Source organism: Bison bison, unplaced genomic scaffold, assembly GCF_000754665.1.
Source record: "Bison bison bison isolate TAMUID 2011002044 unplaced genomic scaffold, Bison_UMD1.0 scf7180017864508, whole genome shotgun sequence".
NCBI lineage: Eukaryota > Metazoa > Chordata > Mammalia > Artiodactyla > Bovidae > Bison > Bison bison.
This window is the reverse complement of record NW_011495064.1, coordinates 7,648,125-7,669,936: the sequence shown is the minus strand read 5'-3', so window position 1 is coordinate 7,669,936 and position 21,812 is coordinate 7,648,125. Positions and strand designations below refer to the sequence as shown.

Here is a 21,812-nt window from a genome sequence, read left to right as displayed (position 1 = left end):
ATTTTTTAAGTTGCTGGTCTCTTAATTTTAAATGCGTTTCCACTATCCTACATTCATGATTTTCTCTTCTCAAGGATTGCTAGCTTTGAGATCATATGTGGTGTGGATGATTTTCTACCTTTACTCTTTATTTGTCTTTACCTGTGAGTGTTCCCCTTTCCTAACTGTCTTATTTCTAGTTGTGCCTTTTCTATTCCTCCTACAGAAATTCCTTTAGCATTTGTCGTAAAGCTGGTCTGGTGGTGCTGAATCCTTTTAGCTTTTGCTTCTCTGTGAAGCTTTTGATTTCTCCTTCAAGTCAGGAGAGCCTGACTGGGTTGAGTATTCTTGGTTATAGGTTTTTCCCTTTTATTACTTTAAATATGGGCTTCCCAGGTAGCTCAGTGGTATAGAATCTGCTTGCTGAAGCAGGAGACAAGGGTTTGATCCCTGGGTTGGGACAATCCCCTGGAGAAAGAAATGGCAACCCACTCCAGTAGTCTTGCTGGGAAAATCCCATGGACAGATGAACCTGGTGGGCTACAGTCCATGGGGTCACAAAGAGCTGGACACGACTGAGTGTGCATGCACTTCACTGCACACTTTAAATACATCATGTCACTGTCTCCTTGGCATGAAAGGTCAAAACAACCTTGTGCTGTGTACGAGTTTCAAACTGTGACAGTGCAGAAACTTATACTCAGGTCTCTTTCCAACTAGGTAGAACCACTAGTGAGAAATAATTCCAGAGACCAAAAAAAAAAAAAAAAGGCTATTCTGAGGAAAGTTTATCTGGTAAAGAGAAGAATATAAATTCTCATGACCAAAAAAAAAAAAATTGCTCTTAGCACTGTTTTATTCTGTTTGCTAAAAATATATTAACTGTTTAAAAAAAAATCACCAAAATATGGTGAAATCTCTCTGAATCCTTCCACTGAGATAGTCTGTTTAGGCAAGTTTTCTGGATCGCTGACTCCTCAGTTTTCCTAAGTTCTTGTATTTTTAATTTTTGTTGAAAAATCCCTCAGGAATGTGTTAAAGTAATCCCCTTCTTTCTTTAGCGCACTAAGCATCCTATAAAGTTTGGGGCCAGCAGAGGGTCGTGGGGACACAGTCATTGGCCCTGAGAAACCCAGAAGCACCTGGGATGGGGGGTGAGCCAGGCTTTGGTCTCCAGATGTCGTGGCTCCACCTGACTGCTCTCTACTCTGGCCTGCCTTTTACGTTGCTTTGCTTCCTCCCTAAGTGTCAATCACCAATTGTATGCTTCCCTATCCATTCTATTTGCAGACTTCAATATGACTGGAGAAACCAAGTTTATTCCCAGAATTACTAGAGACAACGCTACCATTCCCTGAGGACAGGCCATCTGCTTGACCCTGTGGACTTTAAAGTGACCTGCCCCCTCTGCCCTTCTCCTCGGGTACTCACAGCACCATCTGCTTGTTAGAACAGCTACAGGGTAAGAAGAAAGATGCACTGACCCGCTGTGAAAGGCGATCTGATCCTTAGAGTTTGTGAACATTAGAGCTCGCATTTGGATATGAAATCTGTTGATTTTGTTAGCCTCCTGGGTCAAAGGAGAAAAATAAAAACTTTTTGTGAGATGTAAAAGTCTAAGGGGAATGGATACAAAATGTGGTACATATATACAACGGAATAGTACTCAGCCATTAAAAAGAACGAAATAATGCCATTCGTAGTAACATGGATGGACCTAGAGATGGTCATACCGCATGAAGTCAGTCAGAGAAAGACAGATATGTTATGACATACCTTCTATGTGGAACCTAAAAAGAAATCATACAAATGAACCTAATTACAGAACAGAAACAGACTCAGACTTACAGAAGAAACTTATGGTGGGGGAGTTAAGGAGTTTGGGATGGACAGGCACACACTTCTATATGTACAACTGATAACCAACAGGGACCTACTGTAAAGCACAGGGGACTCTGCTCAATGTCTTGTGGCAGCCTGGAGGGGAGGGGAGTTTGGGGGAAATGGATACATGTGTACGTATGCTGAGTCCCTTTACTGTCCACCTGAAACTGTCACAACATTGTTAATTGGTTATACTCCAATACAGTTTTTTGTAAAAAGCAAAAAAAAAAAAAAAAGATTTAAAAGTCTATACAAATGTTGCCCCTATGAGTTTTTGGACCGGTAATAAGTTAATAAGACTCATATTTAATCTATTTTAGGAGCAAGCAAACAGGCGGATTGTAGCTGAGCCTACAAAGGGGAGTCAGCCCTCAGCTAATGACCTCTGACCTCCCCAGGAAGAAGGTGCCCTCACTTTCCACACGACCTGGGAGCAAGCAGGTAAACTCGGGAGAGAGCCGGCAAAGAAACAGATTTGAAGGAGAATAATCAATACCAGGTTTTGACAATTTTATTGGAAAATAAGTACAGTCCATTGATCAATGATACGTGCTGTACATGAATCTGGTGTCTTTCTATATAAAAATATTTGGTATCTGCTGCAGAATTATATAAACAAGGTTTTTTTTAAATCATTAACCAGTACAAATATAATTTATCAAAAAACTCATTAAAAAATGGCTCAATACCCTCTTTTACTGCAAATAGAGGCAGAAGGGGGAAAATAAAAATTCTGCTAAGCCAGTTTTAACAACTGGAAATGGAATACTTCACTATACTTGCAAACTTTTCTTAAACACTCACACTGACCAAGAAGAAAAATTCCCATCAGATTATGCAGTAAAATCTATTAATGGGGAAGGCCTGAAAGGAAAAGGTTAAAGGGAAACTGAACAAAGGTTTTCAAAAAATAAAATAACCTGTGGAAATTTTTAAACAGTAAAGCACAGTCTACGTTATGTGTGCAAATTTCTTCTGAAGGCATTGCCAACAAAGAGACACCCCTGCCTTTTCTGCAGAGAACAGGGCTTGGAGCTGGAGACAGAAGCAACTTCCTGCAGAGACAGCCTAAATACAATCGGACTGACAGAAACAGAACAAGTGCCTGAGGGCAGTTTCTTGGGGAAAGGGACTTGGAGTAAATTTTGAGTTTTAGTAAAATTTGGGTCAGCTAGAGAAAACGTGAAGAGGATTTCTGGTCAGAGGAGACGGGAAGGAGAGGCAGAGATGGAGGGAGGCTGGGGACAGGTGTGAAGGTGAACAATCTGGGCGTGCGCAGAGCAGGACTGAGAGGTGTCAGATGCTCGTGGGCGGAAGTGGGCTTTCACCCAGGAGGAGCCCATGGAGGCGGTCTAGCAAGGGCATTTTAAGATCCGAGAATCGTAGAAAGACGTTTCATCTGTAGGCCGTGTGTGTGACAGAGTGAGAGGAGGAGGTGACTTGGAAGTGGACCTTCCAGAGAAGTGACGAGTCCAGGAATAGGCAGAAGAATAAGGTGGAATCAAGTGGTCACTGCAGGGGAAAGGCATTAAGAGGTGGGTTCATACTCTGCTATTCTTGCTCTCAAAATTCTCTCTCTCCTGCAGAAAGGTAAGGTTATTTCAAACCCTTAAGAGTCAGGGGAATTCCTTTGCTCATTGAAATGACAGTTTTAAAGGTTCCATGAAATGAAATTCCATCTTTGGAAAGTGACTGCCAGTTGTCTGTCGAGAGGTATGGGAAATGCAAGGCAGACGGAAAGTTCTCCAAGAATGCTTCTACATCCTCTGGGAAGTACAGGTCTCAGTCTGCCAGTAGCAACGCCCAGGAGAACCACTCGAGGGCCTGCTGTGCCCAGACTGGGCCACAGCCCTGCCCTCAGACCCTGGGAGACTTCCTAAATCTGTCTATAGATGGTGAATATTACCTGCATGTTCATTCCTCTGGTTTGCTGCCCAGTGCCTTTTCTCAGCAGTTCAAACATTCAGACAGGGCATCCAGCGCCTTCTTAAAGGACTTCCCAAGCCCTCTGCCTGGAGTTGCCCTGGTCACAGAGCGACTGTCGCCACATCCTGCTCCCTTAATCCGGTCCCAGGTGACCTCAGGGATAAGGGACTAAACAGGTGTGTAGGATGACTGTGCAAGTCAGTGAGGCCCAGCCTGCAGTGCCCGAAGACAGGAGTCACCAAGGAACTCTTGGCCAAGCTTCTCCACTACCCGAGAGGCACGTGGACCTCCATGGGTCGTTTCTCCTTAGAGTCCAGCAGAATGGCCGGGGACAGCAGCTGGCGCTTGGATAAACGCCGCTGCCGCTGGACTGGCATGTGGTACCTGACCTTCTTCCAGAATCTCGAGTTCATAGACTGGGACCCCTCTCTAAAGTCCCCTGACCAGCGTATGACCCCCTGTTTCTGCTTAATGAATTTAATGGATTCTGGCATTTTCTCATAGTCTGGAATCTTCTCCAGCTCCAATAGGACGACTTTAATTCCTTCCTGAATGAGAGCACTGTACATGGCCACCTGCTCTTCAGATGAATTCCCCGGCCAGCTGAATCCTGACGTTTCTGGGACCAAAATGATAATCAGCCTCCTGCTTTTCTTTACATTTTCATTAACAACCTCAACAATGCCTGAAAAACATGAGACACAGCATGGTAAGTAAACTTTCCATCTATAATCCTTCCCTCCAGAACCAAGACCCCTCAAGGTTCTTCCCACCCCATCACCTATGTCTCCCGATACTCTTTCTTCTTGCCTTAAATCGAAGGAGTTTATCATTTTACAGAAGAGCTCAAACACTGACCCACAAAAGGTGGGTATTTCATGGTGGAGTAGGAGTACTTGAAGAATGAATTTTATAAACTTTCTTGCTAAACCACTGGATCTACATCACTCCTGTTTTTACCATCAGTTGTAAAGTAACTGCTAGACCTAACTAGTTAAGTTCTGCAAAACAAAATAAAATTTAGTTAATTGTTGCCCCAATAGAGTGTGAGAAAAGTAAACACTTGCATTTAGTATGAAAATCATCATGTGCCACTATGCTGTTCTTGTTTGGTCTTAGTCGTGTCTGACTCTTTTCGACCCTTTGGACTGAAGCCCACCAGGCTCCTTTGCCCATGGGATTCCCCAGGTAAGAATACTAGAAAGGGTTGCCATTTTCTCCTCCAGGGGATCTTCCTGACCCAAGGATTGGCAGGCAGATTCTTTACCACTGAGCCACCAAGGAAGTCCCACTTAAGAGGCTCGTCAAGTTGTCAAGTATGTATACCCAGGCTGCAGTCTTCCACCTTTAGTAACCTGGAGAATCCCAGGGACAGGAGAGCCTGGTGGGCTGCCGTCTATGGGGTCGCACAGAGTCGGACACGACTAACGCGACTTAGCAGCAGCAGTAATTCAATTAGTTATCCAACTTTAGTAATTGAATTAGTTATACAAGATGTTACTTCTTTCCACTGCACACGTACTTTCCCCAACGTAGTCATCTCGGCCACAGATGAACAGCTTATAGCCACACTGTTTTTCCAAGACCTCAGGCATGACTTTAAACACAAAAATATCCGAGTTACAGGTGGACCCTTCCCCAGGGGTCTTTGGACATAGTATGTATGCATCATATGTCTTTCCATCTGAAACTAAAAGGGAAAATGCAATAGTTATAGAACCAAAAGAAAAAATGAGATTTGCTAAAGTCAGTATCACAAATATGCATTTCATAGTGAATTACTAATTTTGTGTACAATGGTACACAGCAACAATACCAAAAAGTATGTCTTTTTATTTTTTTTAATATTATTTTATTTTTTAACTTTACAATATTGTATTGGTTTTGCCATATATCAACATGAATCTGCCACAGGTATACACGCGTTCCCCATCCTGAACCCTCCTCCCCCCTCCCTCCCTGTACCATCCCTCTGGGTCGTCCCAGTGCACCAGCCCCGAGCATCTAGTATCGTGCATCAAACCTGGACTGGCAACTCGTTTCATATATGATATTATACATGTTTCAATGCCATTCTCCCAAATCATCCCATCCTCTCCCTCTCCCACAGAGTCCAAAAGACTGTTCTGTAATGTCTTTTTAAAGTATTCACCTCTGACAAGTTTTTTTTATTGTGTTTCACTACAAAGTTCTCATATTATTCAAAGGTCTCCCATAAGGAAAGATTCTTCACCTGCCTAGTATGAAACTCTCTTCATTTCCTTGTTCTCATCTTACTCAAATGTCTCAGTCCTGAATTCTATCCACTCTTCCTTTTAAGTATTAGTGTTGTTGTTTAGTCACTAAGTTGTCTGACTCTTTTTGTGACCCCATGGACTGTAGCCCACCAGATTCCCTTGTCCGTGGGATTCTGCAGGCAAGAACACAGGAGTGGGTTGCCGTTTTCTTCTCCAGGGGATCTTCCCAACCCAGGTATCAAACCCGTTTCTCCTGCATTGGCAGGCAGATTCTATACCACTCAGCCACCAGGGAAGCCCATATATTAGTGGAGTAGTAGTTTTTTTTCTGAGATTTAAACAAAATAGAGAATGCTTCTCTGGTGCAGGAAAACTGAGTCATTTCTTTCATTTTATGGCAGGTAATGGGGTGATCTCTGTGCTACCTAACACAGAGCAAGTCTTCAACCGAGGCTTCTGAATAACTGGATTTATAAGCAGATGCCCTAAATGCCAGGCTATCCCACCATTATGAACACCAGAGCAGTAACTTAGAAAATATTAATACTATTCAGTCATGAAACTATAATTATGTATAATTACATTATTTTGTGTGGACCACATTTCATTTTAAAATTAGAATAAAAACCCTCTTAACTACCCCCACTCTCTCAGGAAAATACTGCATAGAATACAAAATTGTACCTTTTTTCGGGAGGAAATCATAGAAGGAATCTCTGTACCAAAGCACAATGTCAACCTTGAAGACTTTGTAGATGCAAACAGAGCATGTAATTACCAATGTTAACATGACGAATATACCAACTGTGGGCTTCTGGAAATCGGGGACTATAGCAGAGAAGAGGGAAAAACACATTAGAACCCAAAGACTTAAAAACTGAGCACAGCAAATTAAACATTACCATCCCAGGGAAACCATATTTGGGATCAGTCTGTAAGTCCAAATTCCAGACAGTATAAACTCATTCATTACCATATCTCATTAATGGATTATTGTTGTTGTTATTTAGTTGCTAAGTCATGACTGACTCCTTTATGACCCTATGGACTATAGCCTGCCAGGCTCCTCTGTCCATGGTATTTCCCAGGTAAGAATACTGGAGTGGGTTACCATTTCCTTCTCCAGGGGATCTTCCCAACCCAGGGATCGAATCTGCACCTCTTGCATTTACAGGCAGATTCTTTACCACTGAGCCACCATTAATGGAAGCCCCTATTAATGGATACTAATCTACAAAGGCATTGAGGATGGATACTGTATAAAACTAAGGTGCACTGTATTTAATTCCCACTTAAGTAGTATGCAATAACATAGAAAAAACACCAAAGACCATAAGATAGAGCACTCCATAGGAATATGAGTAAAGTCAAAGTCACTCAGAAGCCTACAAACGTTCTACAAAAGTAGAAGAGTCGGGTGAAAAAAGTGGTAGACTAGAGGAAAGGAAAGAAGAGTTTAGGATGGCCAGACAGTGTTTCACACTCCACATTCTCCCAGCTGCACAGGCTAGTTATTCAGCTGATGACCGCGGAGGAGTCTGGTGGAGGAGGGTGGAGAAAGAAGAAAGAGCCTTCTAAACATAAGGAGACAACCAGGAAAGAGAATATAAAAGCTCGGTTATTTTGTTTTTCCAATTTAGGTCACTGACCCACCTGCAGTTGGGTATGTTTAACCTGCAGTTAAACTGGGTATGAAGTGGAAATCAAGGTAGACTAATGTCCGATTGGCCTAATTGATAGTTTACATTTATATTCAATTATTACTCGCAAAGAGTTGGACACGACTGAGCAACTGAACTGAACTGATTGCAGCTTTTAAAAATATTTATTTATTTATTGGGCTGTGTCGGGTCTTAGGTGCGGCACACAGGCTCTCTAGTTGCGGTGCTCGGGGTTGGTTGCTCCACAGTATGTGGGATCTTGGTTCCCCAACCATGATCCAACGCATGTCCCCTGCATAGCAAGGCATATTCTTAACAACTGGACCACTAGGGAAGTCCCCAACTGTAGCTTTGTATAAGATCATCTTATCTGAAGTGTAAATCTTCCAGACTGTTTTTATTCAAGACCACCTTAACTATTCTGGGCCCTTGACATTTCCAATATGATTTTTAGAATAAAGACACCCACAACAACTGCTGAGATTTTGATTGGAACTGTTTTCAATGTACAGATTAATTTGAGGGGAACTACTTTGGAGAAGGAAATGGCAACCCACTCCAGTGTTCTTGCCTGGAGAATCCCAGGGATGGGGGAGCCTGGTGGGCTGCCGTCTATGGGTTCGCACAGAGTCCAACATGACTGAAGCGACTTAGCAGCAGCAGCAGAGTATTTATAATACTGAGTCTTTCAATCTGTGGTTATTTATCCCTCCATCTATTAGGTCTTTATCTCAGTAATTATTTTTAGTTTGTATCAGATTTTGAACAATTGTTGCTGCATTTATTCCTAAGTATTTAATAGTTTTGATGCTATTATAAATGCTATTTTTTAAAACTTAAGTTCTGTTTCTTCATTGTTGGTATTTAAAGATATACACAGAAATACTATATATACACGTATATAGCAACCCACTCCAGTATTCTTGCCTGGAGAATTTCAGGGGTAGTAGAGGAGCCTGGCTGGCTGCAGTCCACGGGGTCACAAAGAGTCAGACATGACTGAGTGACTAACTTTCACTAGTGATATTTCTAAATTCATTTACTAATTCTAATAGTTTGTCCATAGGTTCTTTTTGTTTTTTTTTCATGTATACATTCATAAATATTTTACTTCAACTATAAATTATCTTAAAATGTTTCACATACTATAAAACTTTTATTTATTGAAGTATAGTTTATTTATAATGTTGTTTCAGGCGTACAGCAAAGCGATTAAGTTTTATATGTGTGTGTGTGTGTGTGTGTATACACACTTTTCCTGGCTTCCCTGGTGGCTCAGAGGTAAAGAATTTGCCTGCCACTGTAGGAGACACAGGTCTGATCCCTGAGTTTGGAAGACCCCACAGCCAGAGGACCCTGGCTGGCTACAGTCCATGAGGTCACAAAAGATCTGGACATGATTTAGAAACTAAACAACAACATATACACTTTTTTCAGATTTTCTTTCCCTTATAGGTTATTACAAAATACTGAGTATATCGTATTTGCTATGTACAGTATGTTCTTGTTGGTTATCTATTTTATATACATTAGTGTGTACAGGTTAATCTCAGCCTCCTAATTTATCCCTCTCCTTTGGTAGGGCTTCCCTGATAGCTCAGCTGGTAAAGAATCTGCCTGCAATGCGGGAGACCTGGGTTCGGATCCCTGGGTTGGGAAGATCCCCTGGAGAAGAGATCCCCTGGAGAAGGGAATGGCTACCCACTCCAGTATTCTGGCCTGGAGAATTCCACAGAATGTATTGTCCATGGGGTCGTAAAGAGTTGGACATGACTGAGTGACTTTCACTTTCATTCTGACCAGAGGGAAGTGATAAAGAAATGCACATCAGAACTACAATAAACTATTAATTATTGCTGTTGAACATTTTTCCATATGCCTGTTGGCCACCTCTATGTCTTCTTTGAAAAAAATGTCTATTTAGGTCTTCTGCCCATTTTTTGACTGGGTTTTTGTTGTTATTGAGTTGCATAACTGGAGATTAATCCCTTTCCAGTCATATTGTTTACAAATGTTTTCTCTAATTCTATAATATGTCTTTTCATTTTGTTTATAGTTTCATTTGTTGTACAAAAGCTTTTAAGTTTAATTAGGTCCCATTTGGCTTTGTTTTTATTTACTTTATCTAGAAAATGGGTCAGAAATAATATTTCTGTGGTGGTGGAAATAATATTTCTCAGTCATGTCCGACTCTTGTGACCCCATGGACTGTATGTAGTCTGCCAAGCTCCTCCATCCATGGGATTCTCCAGGCAAGAATACTACAGTGGGTTACCATTTCCTTCTCCAGGGGATCTTCCCCACCCAGGGATCAAATTCACTTCTCCTGCACTGCAGGCATATTCTTTACTACTGAGCCACCAAGGAAGTCCAATATTGCCGTGATGTATGTCAAAGAGTGTTCTGCCTCTGCTTCCCTGCCGGAGGCCAAGACATAGCTCCACCCACCAGGAGGCCTGAACAAGCCTCTAAACCAGCCTCACCCACCAGAGGGCAGACACAAGAAAACTGTCATCTCACAGCCTGTGGAACTGAGTTCGAAAACAGGTCAGAACCTACCCTGGGACCATGGCCCCGGCCCTTGGGTGATGAGAGGGAGGTGTACTGATGGGACAATAGAATGTTCCCTATAGAGGCCACTTCTCTAAGGTCAAGAAACATGACTAACCTTCCATATACACACAAATTCAAATAGAAATCTACACAAAATGGGACAGCAAAGGAATACATTCCAGACAAAGGAGCAAGATAAAACCCTTCACCTAGAAAAACAACTAACTGAAGTGGAGATAGGCAGTCTACCCAAGAAAGAGTTCAGTATACTGATCATAAAGATCATAAAGTTCTACTCAGGAAAAGGGTGGATGTGAGGAGTGAGAAGTTACAAGAAGTTTTAACAACCCAACAGAGTGGAAGGATACCATAACTGCAATGAAAAATACACTAGAAGGAGTCAATGGTAGAATAAATGAGACAGAAAAATGAATCCATGAGCTGGAACACAAATACCGTCAATATTGTGTTTGATTATACAATGTATGAAAACCAGGAACTTCTGACATCCTCTCTGGAAAGTAGATATTTCGGCTTCCCCTGTGCATCCATCATGGAATTGTTTACCTAAAAATATATTCATTAGGCGCCTAGGATGATCAAGATGCAGGTCAAGAAGCAACAGTTAGAACTGGACATGGACCAACAGACTGGTTCCAAATAGGAAAAGGAGTACGTCAAGGCTGTATATTGTCACCCTGCTGATTTAACTTACATGCAGAGTACATCATGAGAAACGCTGGACTGGAAGAAGCACAGGCTGGAATCAAGATTGCCAGGAGAAACATCAATAACCTCAGATATGCAGATGACACCACCCTTATGGCAGAAAGTGAAGAACTAAAGAGCCACTTGATAAAAGTGAAAGAGGAGAGTGAAAAGGTTGGCTTAAAACTCAACATTCAGAAAACTAAGATCATGGCATCTGTCCCATTACTTCCTGGCAAATAGATGGGGAAACAGTGAGAGACTTTATCTTGAGGGGCTCCAAAATCACTGCAGATGGTGACTGCAGCCATGAAATTAAAAGACACTCCTTGGAAGAAAAGTTCAAACTAGACAGCATATTAAAAAGCAGAGACATTTCTTTGCCAACAAAGGTGCATCTAGTCAAGGCTATGGTTTTTCCAGTGGTCATGTATGGATGTGAGAGTTGGACCATAAGGAAGGATGAGAGCCAAAGAATTGATGCTTTTGAACTGTGGTGTTAGAGAAGACTCTTGAGAGTCCCTTGGACTGCAAGGAGATCCAACCAATCCATCCTAAAGGAAATCAGTCCTGAACACTCATTGGAAGGACTGATGCTGAAGCTGAAACTCTAATACTTTGGCCACCTAACGTGAAGAGCTGACTCATTGGAAAAGCCCCTGATGCTGGGAAAGATTGAGGGCAGGAGGATAAGGGGACAACAGAGGATGAGATGGTTGGATGGCATCACCGACTCTATGGACATGAGTTTGAGTAAGCTCCAGGAGTTGGTGATGGACAGGGAAGCCTGGTGTGCTGCAGTCCATGGGGTCGCAAAGAGTTGGACACAACTGAACGACTGAACTGAATTGATGATCAGATTTAAGTTGCTAACTAGCTCTGGAAATAGAATGATTAGCAATTGTCTGCATTATCATAGAACTTACAATCACGTAAAGAAAACTAAGATAGATATGGAAATACATAGCTGAGGCCCTAACACCTTATCTTTTGGGGCAGAGAGATGCATTAATAGAAGGAAAGTAGGGCAAAAAAACTTCACAGAAGATACAGTTCACCTGAGAAGTAAAGTGAATGGAAGTCCCCAGGTTAAAAGGAATCTAAGAGCATTGTGGGCAGAGGAAATAGCATGGCAAACCTCAAGGTCATGATATCTTACCATGGGAATACAAAACTGCATTTCAAATAAACGACTCTCTTGTTTACCTGGATGTATTAGTTGTATATATGCTGTGCTTATTCCTTCTGTATTCTTGGCTAAACAGGTAAATGGATGCAGGAAAAATTTACTTTCCACTGCCGAAATATTAAGCCGTGCGAGGACTGTACTCCTTCTTCTGTTTAAAGGATTCTCCACTCTGTTCAAAAGAATAAGTAAAATTGTATAGATGGCATCAATTATAGAAACAATACATATACCTAGTTTCTCTCTTTGTCGTTTAAACTGCAGCAGTAAGAATCACCAGCCTAAAGCACAGGTGTAAGAATAAGGCTATAAGCAGCACACTGATCTGATATTTGATAGCTCTGGGACCACTTACTAGCAGAGAGAAATCAAATCAAAATGACCAGCTTCCAAAAAGAAAAATGGGGATACAGGCATTCTGGGCTCCATGGGACACAGAGAATATATGAAATAAGAGTAGATCGGGACAGATGGGCAAGGTTCCCAGGTGATGCTAAGGGTTGGGAGTTTCTCCCTGGAGAAGTGACAGGGAGCCATCAGAGACTTGAGCAGGGGTGTGCTTTAATTCTTGGTTACATTTCATGAGTCTTCTCTAAACTACTTAAAAAATGAAATGACATGAAGGAAAATTCAGGACGATTGCATCATTGGAATGTTGCAATTTTTAACTGAATTTAAGAGAAAGCCTTCCAAGTGGTCTGGAATTGGTACCATAATAACATGTAGTTCACCTGTATTGTACAAGATCTTATTAATCCTACTTAGCTTAGCAAAAGTAAAGGGTCAATCAAAGACCCACTTGGAGAAGGAAATGGCAACCCACTCCAGTGTTCTTGCCTGGAAAATCCCATGAACAGAGGAGCCTGATGGGGTACAGTCCACAGGGTCACAACAACTAAGCACATTGACCACTCATCCTTGGTACTAACCCTTGCTTTGGTATTTAGCCACTCAGTCATGTCCAACTCTTTACGACCCCATGGACTGTAGCCCCCCAGGCTCCCCATCCATGGGATTTCCCAGACAAGAACACTGGAGTGAGTTGCTACTTCCTCCTCCAGGGAATCTTCTCAACCCAAGGATTGAACCTGCATCTTCTGCCTTGTAGGCGGATTCTTTACAAGTGAGCCACCAGAGAAGCCAATCTTTGCTACCCTTGGAATTTAATACCACAGTTTGTCTAGGGCACAACTGACTCTTGGCATACTTACGTGATAAAGTCTTCCTCTAGCACAGGAGTATATGTACTAACCATTGACCCATTCCACTTCCAATAGACATAGTTACTTAGCCGGCCAGTAACATTGCAGATCAATTGAAGCCAGGATCCTGCAAAGCAATGTATTTTTAAATCATAAGATCAATGGACTCTGGTCTATCTAGATTAACAAATGACTGTTGAATAAAAATTTTAAAGTATAAGAAAGGAAAAAGAAATTGTTCTTACATCTACCACTGAGAGATGACCACTATTAGTAACTTCATGTATCTTATTCCTTACCTTTCTGTGCACTATGCAGCTTTGAAAATTGGGCATTAACATCTACTCTGACTATTGAGAATTTTGGCTCACATGATCAGCCTTCCAAAACAGGCTATTTCATAGTGGTTTAGTATTCCATCATACAGACATATTATGACAAGCTCCTTTTCTATTGCAAAACATAATTTCCTAATTTTTAATTATGATTGATATACCAATGAACATGCCTTTACATCAACACTGCACATATTCTGAAATGTTATCCTCAATTTTTTGAGGTTTATAAGTCAGAGATTGGGGGGATTTTTTTTTTGTTTGGATGGCTTTTTTCTCCCTTATAAATCCAATATATTTTCTAAAGATTTTGCTAAGATACTTTATAGACAGCTCTGTTGCAATAAGATCTCTTTTCTTGTTATGTTTACTTGCTGGTTTTTGCTAAACAAGTCTAATACTATAGTATATTAATTTTATATCTGGCCAGTTAATACAATAATTATTCTAACTTTCCCCAGTAATTCTCCTGAAATTTATAGGTATGTAATTATACAATCGGAAAACAAAGTTATTTTCTCCCCTAGAGTCAGCAAGCCTTGGTTCTTTAATCTTTGCATTAGTGGGCACTTCTGGAACAAGTAACTGTTAATTGTTACAGTAACTGTAACAAGTTCACGTGGGCAGCTTAGTCTCACTCTTGACTTCAATAAGAAAGTCCAGACCTGTATAAGGCTTAACACTATAGAGTTTCATAATTAAAAATGCTGGTGATGACTGGTTTGAATTAATGTTATTTACCAAGTGCAGAGGGCTTCCTAGGTGGCTCAGTGGTGAAGAAGCTGCCTGCCAAGTAGGACACACGGGTTTGATCCCTGGGTCAGGAATATCCTCTGGAGAAGGAAATGGCAACCCACTCAAGTATTCTTGACTGGGAAATCCCATCAACAGAGGAGACTGGCAGGCTACAGTCCATGGGGTCGCAAATCAAGTGCAGAAAGTGTCTCTCAGTTCCTATTTTTCTAAGTCATTTTATTGGTAATTAATGTGAAATCTTATCAAATAAAAGCCTGACTATAGCATAACCTTATGCTACGGTGATGGGCCTCTGATCAATGTGATATTTTAAAATAATTATTTCTAATGTAATGTAGGGGGGAGGAGAAGGGGACGACAGAGGATGAGATGGTTGGATGGCATCACTGACTCAATGGACATGAGTTTGAGTAACCTCCAGGAGTTGGTGATGAACAGGGAAGTCTGGTGTGCTGCAGTCCATGTGGTCGTAAAGAGTTGGACACAAAGGAGAGACTGAACTGAATGTAGTTACTATTTTTAGATCTGTAGATCAAATCTAGGTTTTTAGAGAGAGCTCTTAAGTACACATTCCCAGAGCATGCCTTCTCAACAGAGAAAAATGTACTTCTTAGCGAGAAGAGCAACAAAAGCTTATCTATTGCAATGGTCTGCAGTCCTCTAAAGTGCCAGAGTACATATCTGGGCATTAAATATCTGAGAAAGTAAAGAGGATTGGGAAAAAAATGTCCTGTTAGGTGGTACTACTACTACTACTAAGTCTCTTCAGTCGTGTCCGACTCTGTGCAACCCCATAGATGGCAGCCCACCAGGCTCCCCCATCCCTGGGATTCTCCAGGCAAGAACACTGGAGTGGGTTGCCATTTCCTTTTCCAATGCACGAAAGTGAAAAGTGGAAGTGAAGTCGCTCAGTCGTGTCCGACTCTTAGCGACCCCATGGACTGCAGCCTACCAGGCTCCTCCATCCATGGGATTTTCCAGGCAAGAGTACTGGAGTGGGGTGCCATTGCCTTCTACAGGGGAAGAAAAAAGGGGGAAATAAAAGGTTGAAAACACTGCTCTGAATTCTACTGGCCAATATTTAAAGTCTTCATCTCTTTCTTTGTTTACATCTATGAATGTCTGTATATTACCTTCCCACATGAAGAACAACTTGGCCAAGTGCAGAATTCAGAGGTCACACATTTTAGCTTTTAATCTCTGTACAATTGTTCTTTGTCTTCATACAGTTACTATTACAGAAGAGAATTCTATATGCCAGCCTGAATTTTGATCCTCTGATACAAAAGAAAAGTCTGTTTTTATGTTGGGACCAGTGGTTTCCAACAACTTTCAGTGTTGGCAAAAACATTCTATAGTTTTGCTGTCTAATACATAGTCACTAGTCACATCTAAGCCAGTCAGCTCTTGAATGAGGGAATAATATTTAATTAAACTGAATTTACTAAATTTAAATTTAGTGTGGCTATGTACATAACCACACATGCCTAGCTGCTACTGTACTGCACAGCTTAGATGTGAATGCCTATAGTATTATGTCTTTATTCTTGAAATAAAACATTATCACTAGCTTGGAAAAATAATTCTCTAGAGTAATTTACCTTCTGGGTCTATAGTCTTAGTCTTCTACCTAAAAGTTTAACTCTCTCAGGAAAAGAAATCCATCCTATACCAAATATATTTCATTTCTTATTTCTAGGCCTATTGAACTTGGTCTTTGTTTTCTAAGATTTTTTTTTTTTAATGTGGAGCATTTTTAAAGTCTTTATTGAATTTGTCATAATACTGCTTCTGTATTATGTTCTGGTTCTTTGGCCACGAGGCAGGTGAGATCTTAGCTCCCCTCCCTGGGATCGAACCCACACCCCTTATATCGTAAGGCGAAATCTTAACCACTGCACCACCAAGGAAGTCCCTGAACTTGTTTGTCGGCTGATGTCTTCATGAATAGTAACTGTCCATAGAAAAGTAACACTGAGTCAATAAGACGTGGCTAGATATTTGCCATAAGAGGCAAAAAATCCAAAGAAACAAGACACAACGTGTGCCACTTTCTAACTTTAGGTACATGCAGTGAACAGCTTGGGTTGTGTGCAGCAAAGGTACAGTTTATCTTACTCTCTAGTTCAAAGAAACACTGATTTCAGCATATCCTAATTGTAGCCCACTTACCCAAGACCACTTCCATTGTCTCATTAGCTGGACTCACAATCTCAGGTTTTATGTTTCTGGATTTCTCTGAAAGAAAAACACCCACAAGGTCTCTTATCGATTCGAATCTCCAAAGATGACAACACTTGGCAAAATATACCAAACATTAACATATTACAACACAGCATCTGCCTCTAGGGGCCACAGTATACATGGCAGGAGACAGAGGGCCAGGATTTTTGTGAAGGCAGGAGGCTGACTCAGAGGCCACAGCAAAACCATAACACCTCAGCCCTTCTGAACCCACAGAGTTTGGTGCTACAAAAAAAAAAAAAAAGACCACAAACATCACCAGGCTCTGGGTCTGTGGACAAGTGCATCTCTTCATGCAAATCAGGGAGAACAAAGTGGCTTCCCTGGATGGAGCTTTATTAACCAGAAAGTCACTAGTGCTAGATGTGTGTCTATTTGGTAACTTTCACAGTAACCCAAGAGTGAAAGCCACAGTTATCAAAGAATGCCACACACTTTGGCATACTTTATTACAGTAGGCAGAAAAATACTAAGAATCTCCAGAAATTAATCTGTCTTTTATTCTCAAGAAGATAGGCTTCAAGAGTTGATCTGGGACCAAACGTGACCAAATTTGAATGCCTAGTATTCATTCTGCTACTTAAAAAAAATTCATTAGCTCCATCAGCGCAGGATATTCTGTCTCTCATTCCCTACTGTATACCTAGAAAGTGCCTGGAAGATGGAAATGCCCAACAAATATTTATAAATCCACCTTTAGAAGAGAAACAAAACAGAACCCCACCCCTGATTATATTATTTCTATATAAGGGATCAGAAAAGATGTCCGAAAGTAGTTAAAACCCATTTGAATTCTTAAAATTCTGTAGTACCCTGTTTTCCCTCAAATCTGGTCTGCTGGTCTGGCTGCAGTACCCCAAGAAACACAAACTGGAGATACGCAACGCCCAGGGAAGTGCTGCTAAGGATGGTTGTGACTCAGGACTCCTGAAATTTAGGAGTCACCGATACTTGTAGGATGTAGGCAAGGAATCGATTTTGAGACAACACAATTAACCTTTGGCAAAAATAAATAATTGTAGAACTGAGAAAACACGGCTATCTGAAAAGTGATCATCTAGGTTTACCTGGGATAGTCCCTATTAGGCCTGTTGTCCCAGAATAATTACTAATAGAGACTGCTTTAACTTTTCAAAGTCCTGGTTAGAGTAACTTTACTTTTTTTTTTGTAAACAGCTTGATAAATTTAACTTTCTATTTCATATCAGAGTAAAGCTGATTAACAATGTTGTAATTGTTTCACATGGGGGTCTCCTCCCATCCAGGCTGCCACGTAACATTGAGCAGAGTTCCCTGTGCTATGCAGTTGGTTCTTGCTGGTTATCCATTTAAAATATAGCAGTGTGTACATGTCCTTCCCAAACTCCCTAACTATCCCTACCCCCCATTCTTTCCCTCTGGTAACCATAAGTTCATGGGAATAACTCTCTTCATACATTACTGAAAGCTTAGGAAATCCTAGTATTGAGAGAAAGGTTGAGTGTTCTGCCCATCTCCAGGTAACTTATAAAGGTGCATTTGTTCTATTTTGTTTTAAAATAGTTTTTAATATGAAATATGGTGAATAGCAGCCTCAGGATGACTAACAGGAAAAACTGGCATGCACCTATTTGTTTCTCAGCACCAGGCACATGACTGCAAGCTGAGCACGCTTGATCCACAACACAGTTCACGACAACTGCAGAAGCTTGAATCTGCTTACAGAGAAGGAAACGGGCTCAGAGAAGTTATGCGACTGGGTTAACACAGATCTGACAAGGGTGGAGCTTATTCCATGGATAAAGAAGCTGTGGTACATATACTCAATGGAATACTACACACCATTAAAAAGAATGAAGTAATGCCATTTTCAGCAACATGGATGGACCTAGAGATGGTCACGCTGGGCGAGGTCAGTCAGACGGAAAAGGAGAAATGCTGTATGACGTCCCCCCATCAAGCTAAAAGAAATGACACAAAGGAACTTACAAAACAGAAAGACTTACAGACTTAGAGAACGAACTTATGGTCAGCAAGGGGGATGGGGGAACAGATAGTTGCTGCTGCTGCTGCTAAGTCGCTTCAGTCGTGTCCGACTCTGTGCGACCCCGTAGACAGCAGCCCACCAGGCTCCCCCGTCCCTGGGATTCTCCAGGCAAGAACACTGGATTGGGTTGCCATTGCCTTCTCCAATGCATGAAAGTGAAAAGTGAAAGTGAAGTCGCTCAGTCGTGTCTGACTCCTAGCGACCCCATGGACTGCAGCCTACCAGGCTCCTCTGTCCATGGGATTCTCCAGGCAAGAGTACTGGAGTGGGGTGCCATTCAAGGGGGATGGGGGAACGGATAGTTAGGGATGGATATATCCATCCCTGAATATGCACACACTGCTATATTTAAAATGGACAACCAACAATATATATATAATATATATTTGCTGTCACCACTGTGGTCTTCCCTCACTGACCCTAGCAGAGTACTCACCATACTGTGGATTGATTAATTTGTAACTATGAAGAGTCATTTACTGATTTTAAGAGTGGCTTATGCAGATTTAGGAAATCAAAGAAGCCCTGTGGGGACTTAGAGAATCAACTTATGGTTACCAGGGGGGAAAGGTGCAGGGAAGGGATAGTTAAGGAGTTTGGGATGGACGTGTACACACTGCTATATTTAAAGTGGATAACTGACAGGGCCTACCATATAGCCCAGGGACCTCCGCTCAGTGTCATGTGGCACCTGGAGGGGAGTCTGGGGGAGACTGGATCCATGTATGTGTGTGGCTTAGCCCCTTTGCTGTGTACCTGAGACTATCGCAACGTTGTTAATTAGCTGTACTCCAATGCAAAATAAAAAGATTTTTTGAAAAAGTGTAACTTATTTCAAGGTCTGTTAGGGTCCATCAACAACTGCTAGACACCCAGACTCCGCAGGTGAGAGGTCTCAAAACTGTCCTTTCCCCAGTACTAGCCAGAGGAGTCCCTGAAGCCTCTAGAGAACCATCTTTAGCCACGCCCCAAAACAAGCCTCCTAGTTCCGCTGGAAAACTCAGCTCATCCTGTCTGTTTAATCAGCACTGCATCTGAAACAGGAATGAAAACACTTACATAGCATAGAGCAACAAAAACTAAAGCCAGGTGACCTCTAGCAAGTCATCATGCTTCTCCTGGACTTAGTCCCTCTGTAGACAGTGAAGGTGATATTACTCACGGTCTCTGGACCTTCCCGGATTTAAACTCCTAGGACTGCAGCTATGACTCACCCAGAGTAATCAGCTTTATCGCCCGGGTGACACGATACTGCTTTCCCAAGTGTGTGTATGACGCATGACACATATAGTGCCCACTGTGTGCTGTGTTCACGTTTGTGATGATCAGCTTATTTGTTACTCCAGCAAAGTTTACGTTGTCAAGAAGTAGAGGTTTGCAGTCCTAGACAGGGGGAAAGGAAGTATTGAAAACCAATTATTCATAGTTATATTCAAGTAAGGGCAACCCACTCCAACATTCTTGCCTGGGAAACACTATGGACAGAAGAGCCTGGTGGGCTACAGTTCATGGGATCGCAAAGAGTCAGATGTGACTAATGGACTAGAACACACATTCATGTATATGTGAATAGAAAGGTACTTGCACAGAAGTTTTAATTTTGCCTTTTTTTTGGCAAAGTCATAATTATATTCCCAGGATATTACATTTTTATGCCTATGAGTCTTGCACTTTGAAGACAACTGGAATGAAATATACTTTGTAAGAAAAAAATGTTTGAGGAAAGAATGCTAACTACAATTTCTTAGTAATGATATACTTCCATTCTTCACTGATATTATTTTGTATTTTTAAACCTCTAAAAAATTATTATCCATGTAAGCCCCAAGAAGCCAGGTAGATCAAAGACACCAGAATATGATATATTCCATGCAGTGCTAGCTGATGACTTTTCAGTTACAGAAACCACTAAAGTTATCTAAGGACCACTTAGTATTTATAATAAAACATGAAATAATATACTTTGTAACAAATAGTCACTTTAAAAAACCCTAAATTTATAATCCTCCTTATTTTTAAACATCTTATATGCCCACTGTACTTTTCTCAGCTGTACCCTATTAAACAAAAATGACAGAAAGTAAATAGTTAAGCTGCAAATTAAACGCATACAATCATAAAACTTTAAAAATGTTCTATTAAGTTTCACCACTCAAAAGCAAATAATCTGCCAAGTGAAAAAGTCCTTTGTGGATTCATCCTAATGTCTATCACAGCAAACTATTTTATTTGCTAGAGAAGTAAAAGGCCATATGTAATACAAAATTACCTTATACCACTGTACTTGGGGTAACTCATTGTTTTCATCTTTTAAAAAATCCAAGTAAGGACATACAAGTTGTCCGTCTCCCGCGGTCAGCAGTCTCTGGGTAAACACAGTCCTTTCATTGTAACACAAGTTAGGCTCGTGCTGCACAAACTCTACCACTATTTTAATTTTGAGGCAGTAAGTTGAATTTCTAAAATAAATCAAAATAAGTTCATTAAAAAAAATTGTTTTTTTTTCCGTACTGAAGAATGGTACAGACACGACATGTTTGTAACCTATTTATCGCTTGCTTACCTCACTGAGCAATAGTAAGCTCCTGAATCCTCCACTTCAGCAGGAACAAACCAGAGCTTGTCTTTGTGCTGGTGAATCCGAGATCCTCTTTCTGTAGATACAGGCGTCCTGCTGTCATTTTTATACCAAGTTATAGGCTCTTTGTGTGCACTTGTGATGAGAGGACACGAGCGAGCATCGATTTCACGTGCGGGTGAAACCAGCGTAATTTTCTCTTCATGTTCCTCACATTTATCTTAAAAAAGGAGAAAGGGAAAGTCATTTCTGTAAGAAATTTGGCGATGTTTCTTAATAGAATATCTAAATAAAAACACCAGTTATTAAATATATTAATTTGTGTTATACAGGAGAGTGTTAGCTCAGTTCAGTCACTCAGTCGTGTCCGACTCTTTGCGACCCCATGAACCGCAGCACGCCAGGCCTCCCTGTCCATCACCAGCTCCCGGAGTCCACCCAAACCCATGTCCATCGAGTCGGTGATGCCATCCAGCCATCTCATCCTCTGTCGTCCCCTTCTCCTCCTGTCCCTAATCCCTCCCAGCATCAGAGTCT

The 21,812-nt window shown here is 41.3% G+C and overlaps 1 protein-coding gene across 13 annotated transcripts in view; it reads right to left on the bottom strand.

The window, feature by feature from the left end:
- Positions 1-2,356: 2,356 nt before the first annotated feature.
- IL1R1 (interleukin 1 receptor, type I) overlaps positions 2,357-21,812 on the bottom strand; it is a 137,664-nt gene continuing 118,208 nt past the window's right edge. For all 13 annotated transcript variants that reach the window (XM_010829669.1, XM_010829663.1, XM_010829668.1 and 10 more), the window contains 9 exons: positions 21,261-21,495; positions 20,967-21,156; positions 19,912-20,080; positions 16,600-16,665; positions 13,346-13,463; positions 12,155-12,306; positions 6,711-6,854; positions 5,312-5,479; positions 2,357-4,474 (listed from right to left, as the gene is read on the bottom strand). In XM_010829669.1, coding sequence (XP_010827971.1) covers positions 4,056-4,474; positions 5,312-5,479; positions 6,711-6,854; positions 12,155-12,306; positions 13,346-13,463; positions 16,600-16,665; positions 19,912-20,080; positions 20,967-21,156; positions 21,261-21,495 — 1,661 coding nt within the window. In that variant the 3' untranslated portion in view covers positions 2,357-4,055. The remainder of the gene's footprint in view (positions 4,475-5,311; positions 5,480-6,710; positions 6,855-12,154; positions 12,307-13,345; positions 13,464-16,599; positions 16,666-19,911; positions 20,081-20,966; positions 21,157-21,260; positions 21,496-21,812) is intronic.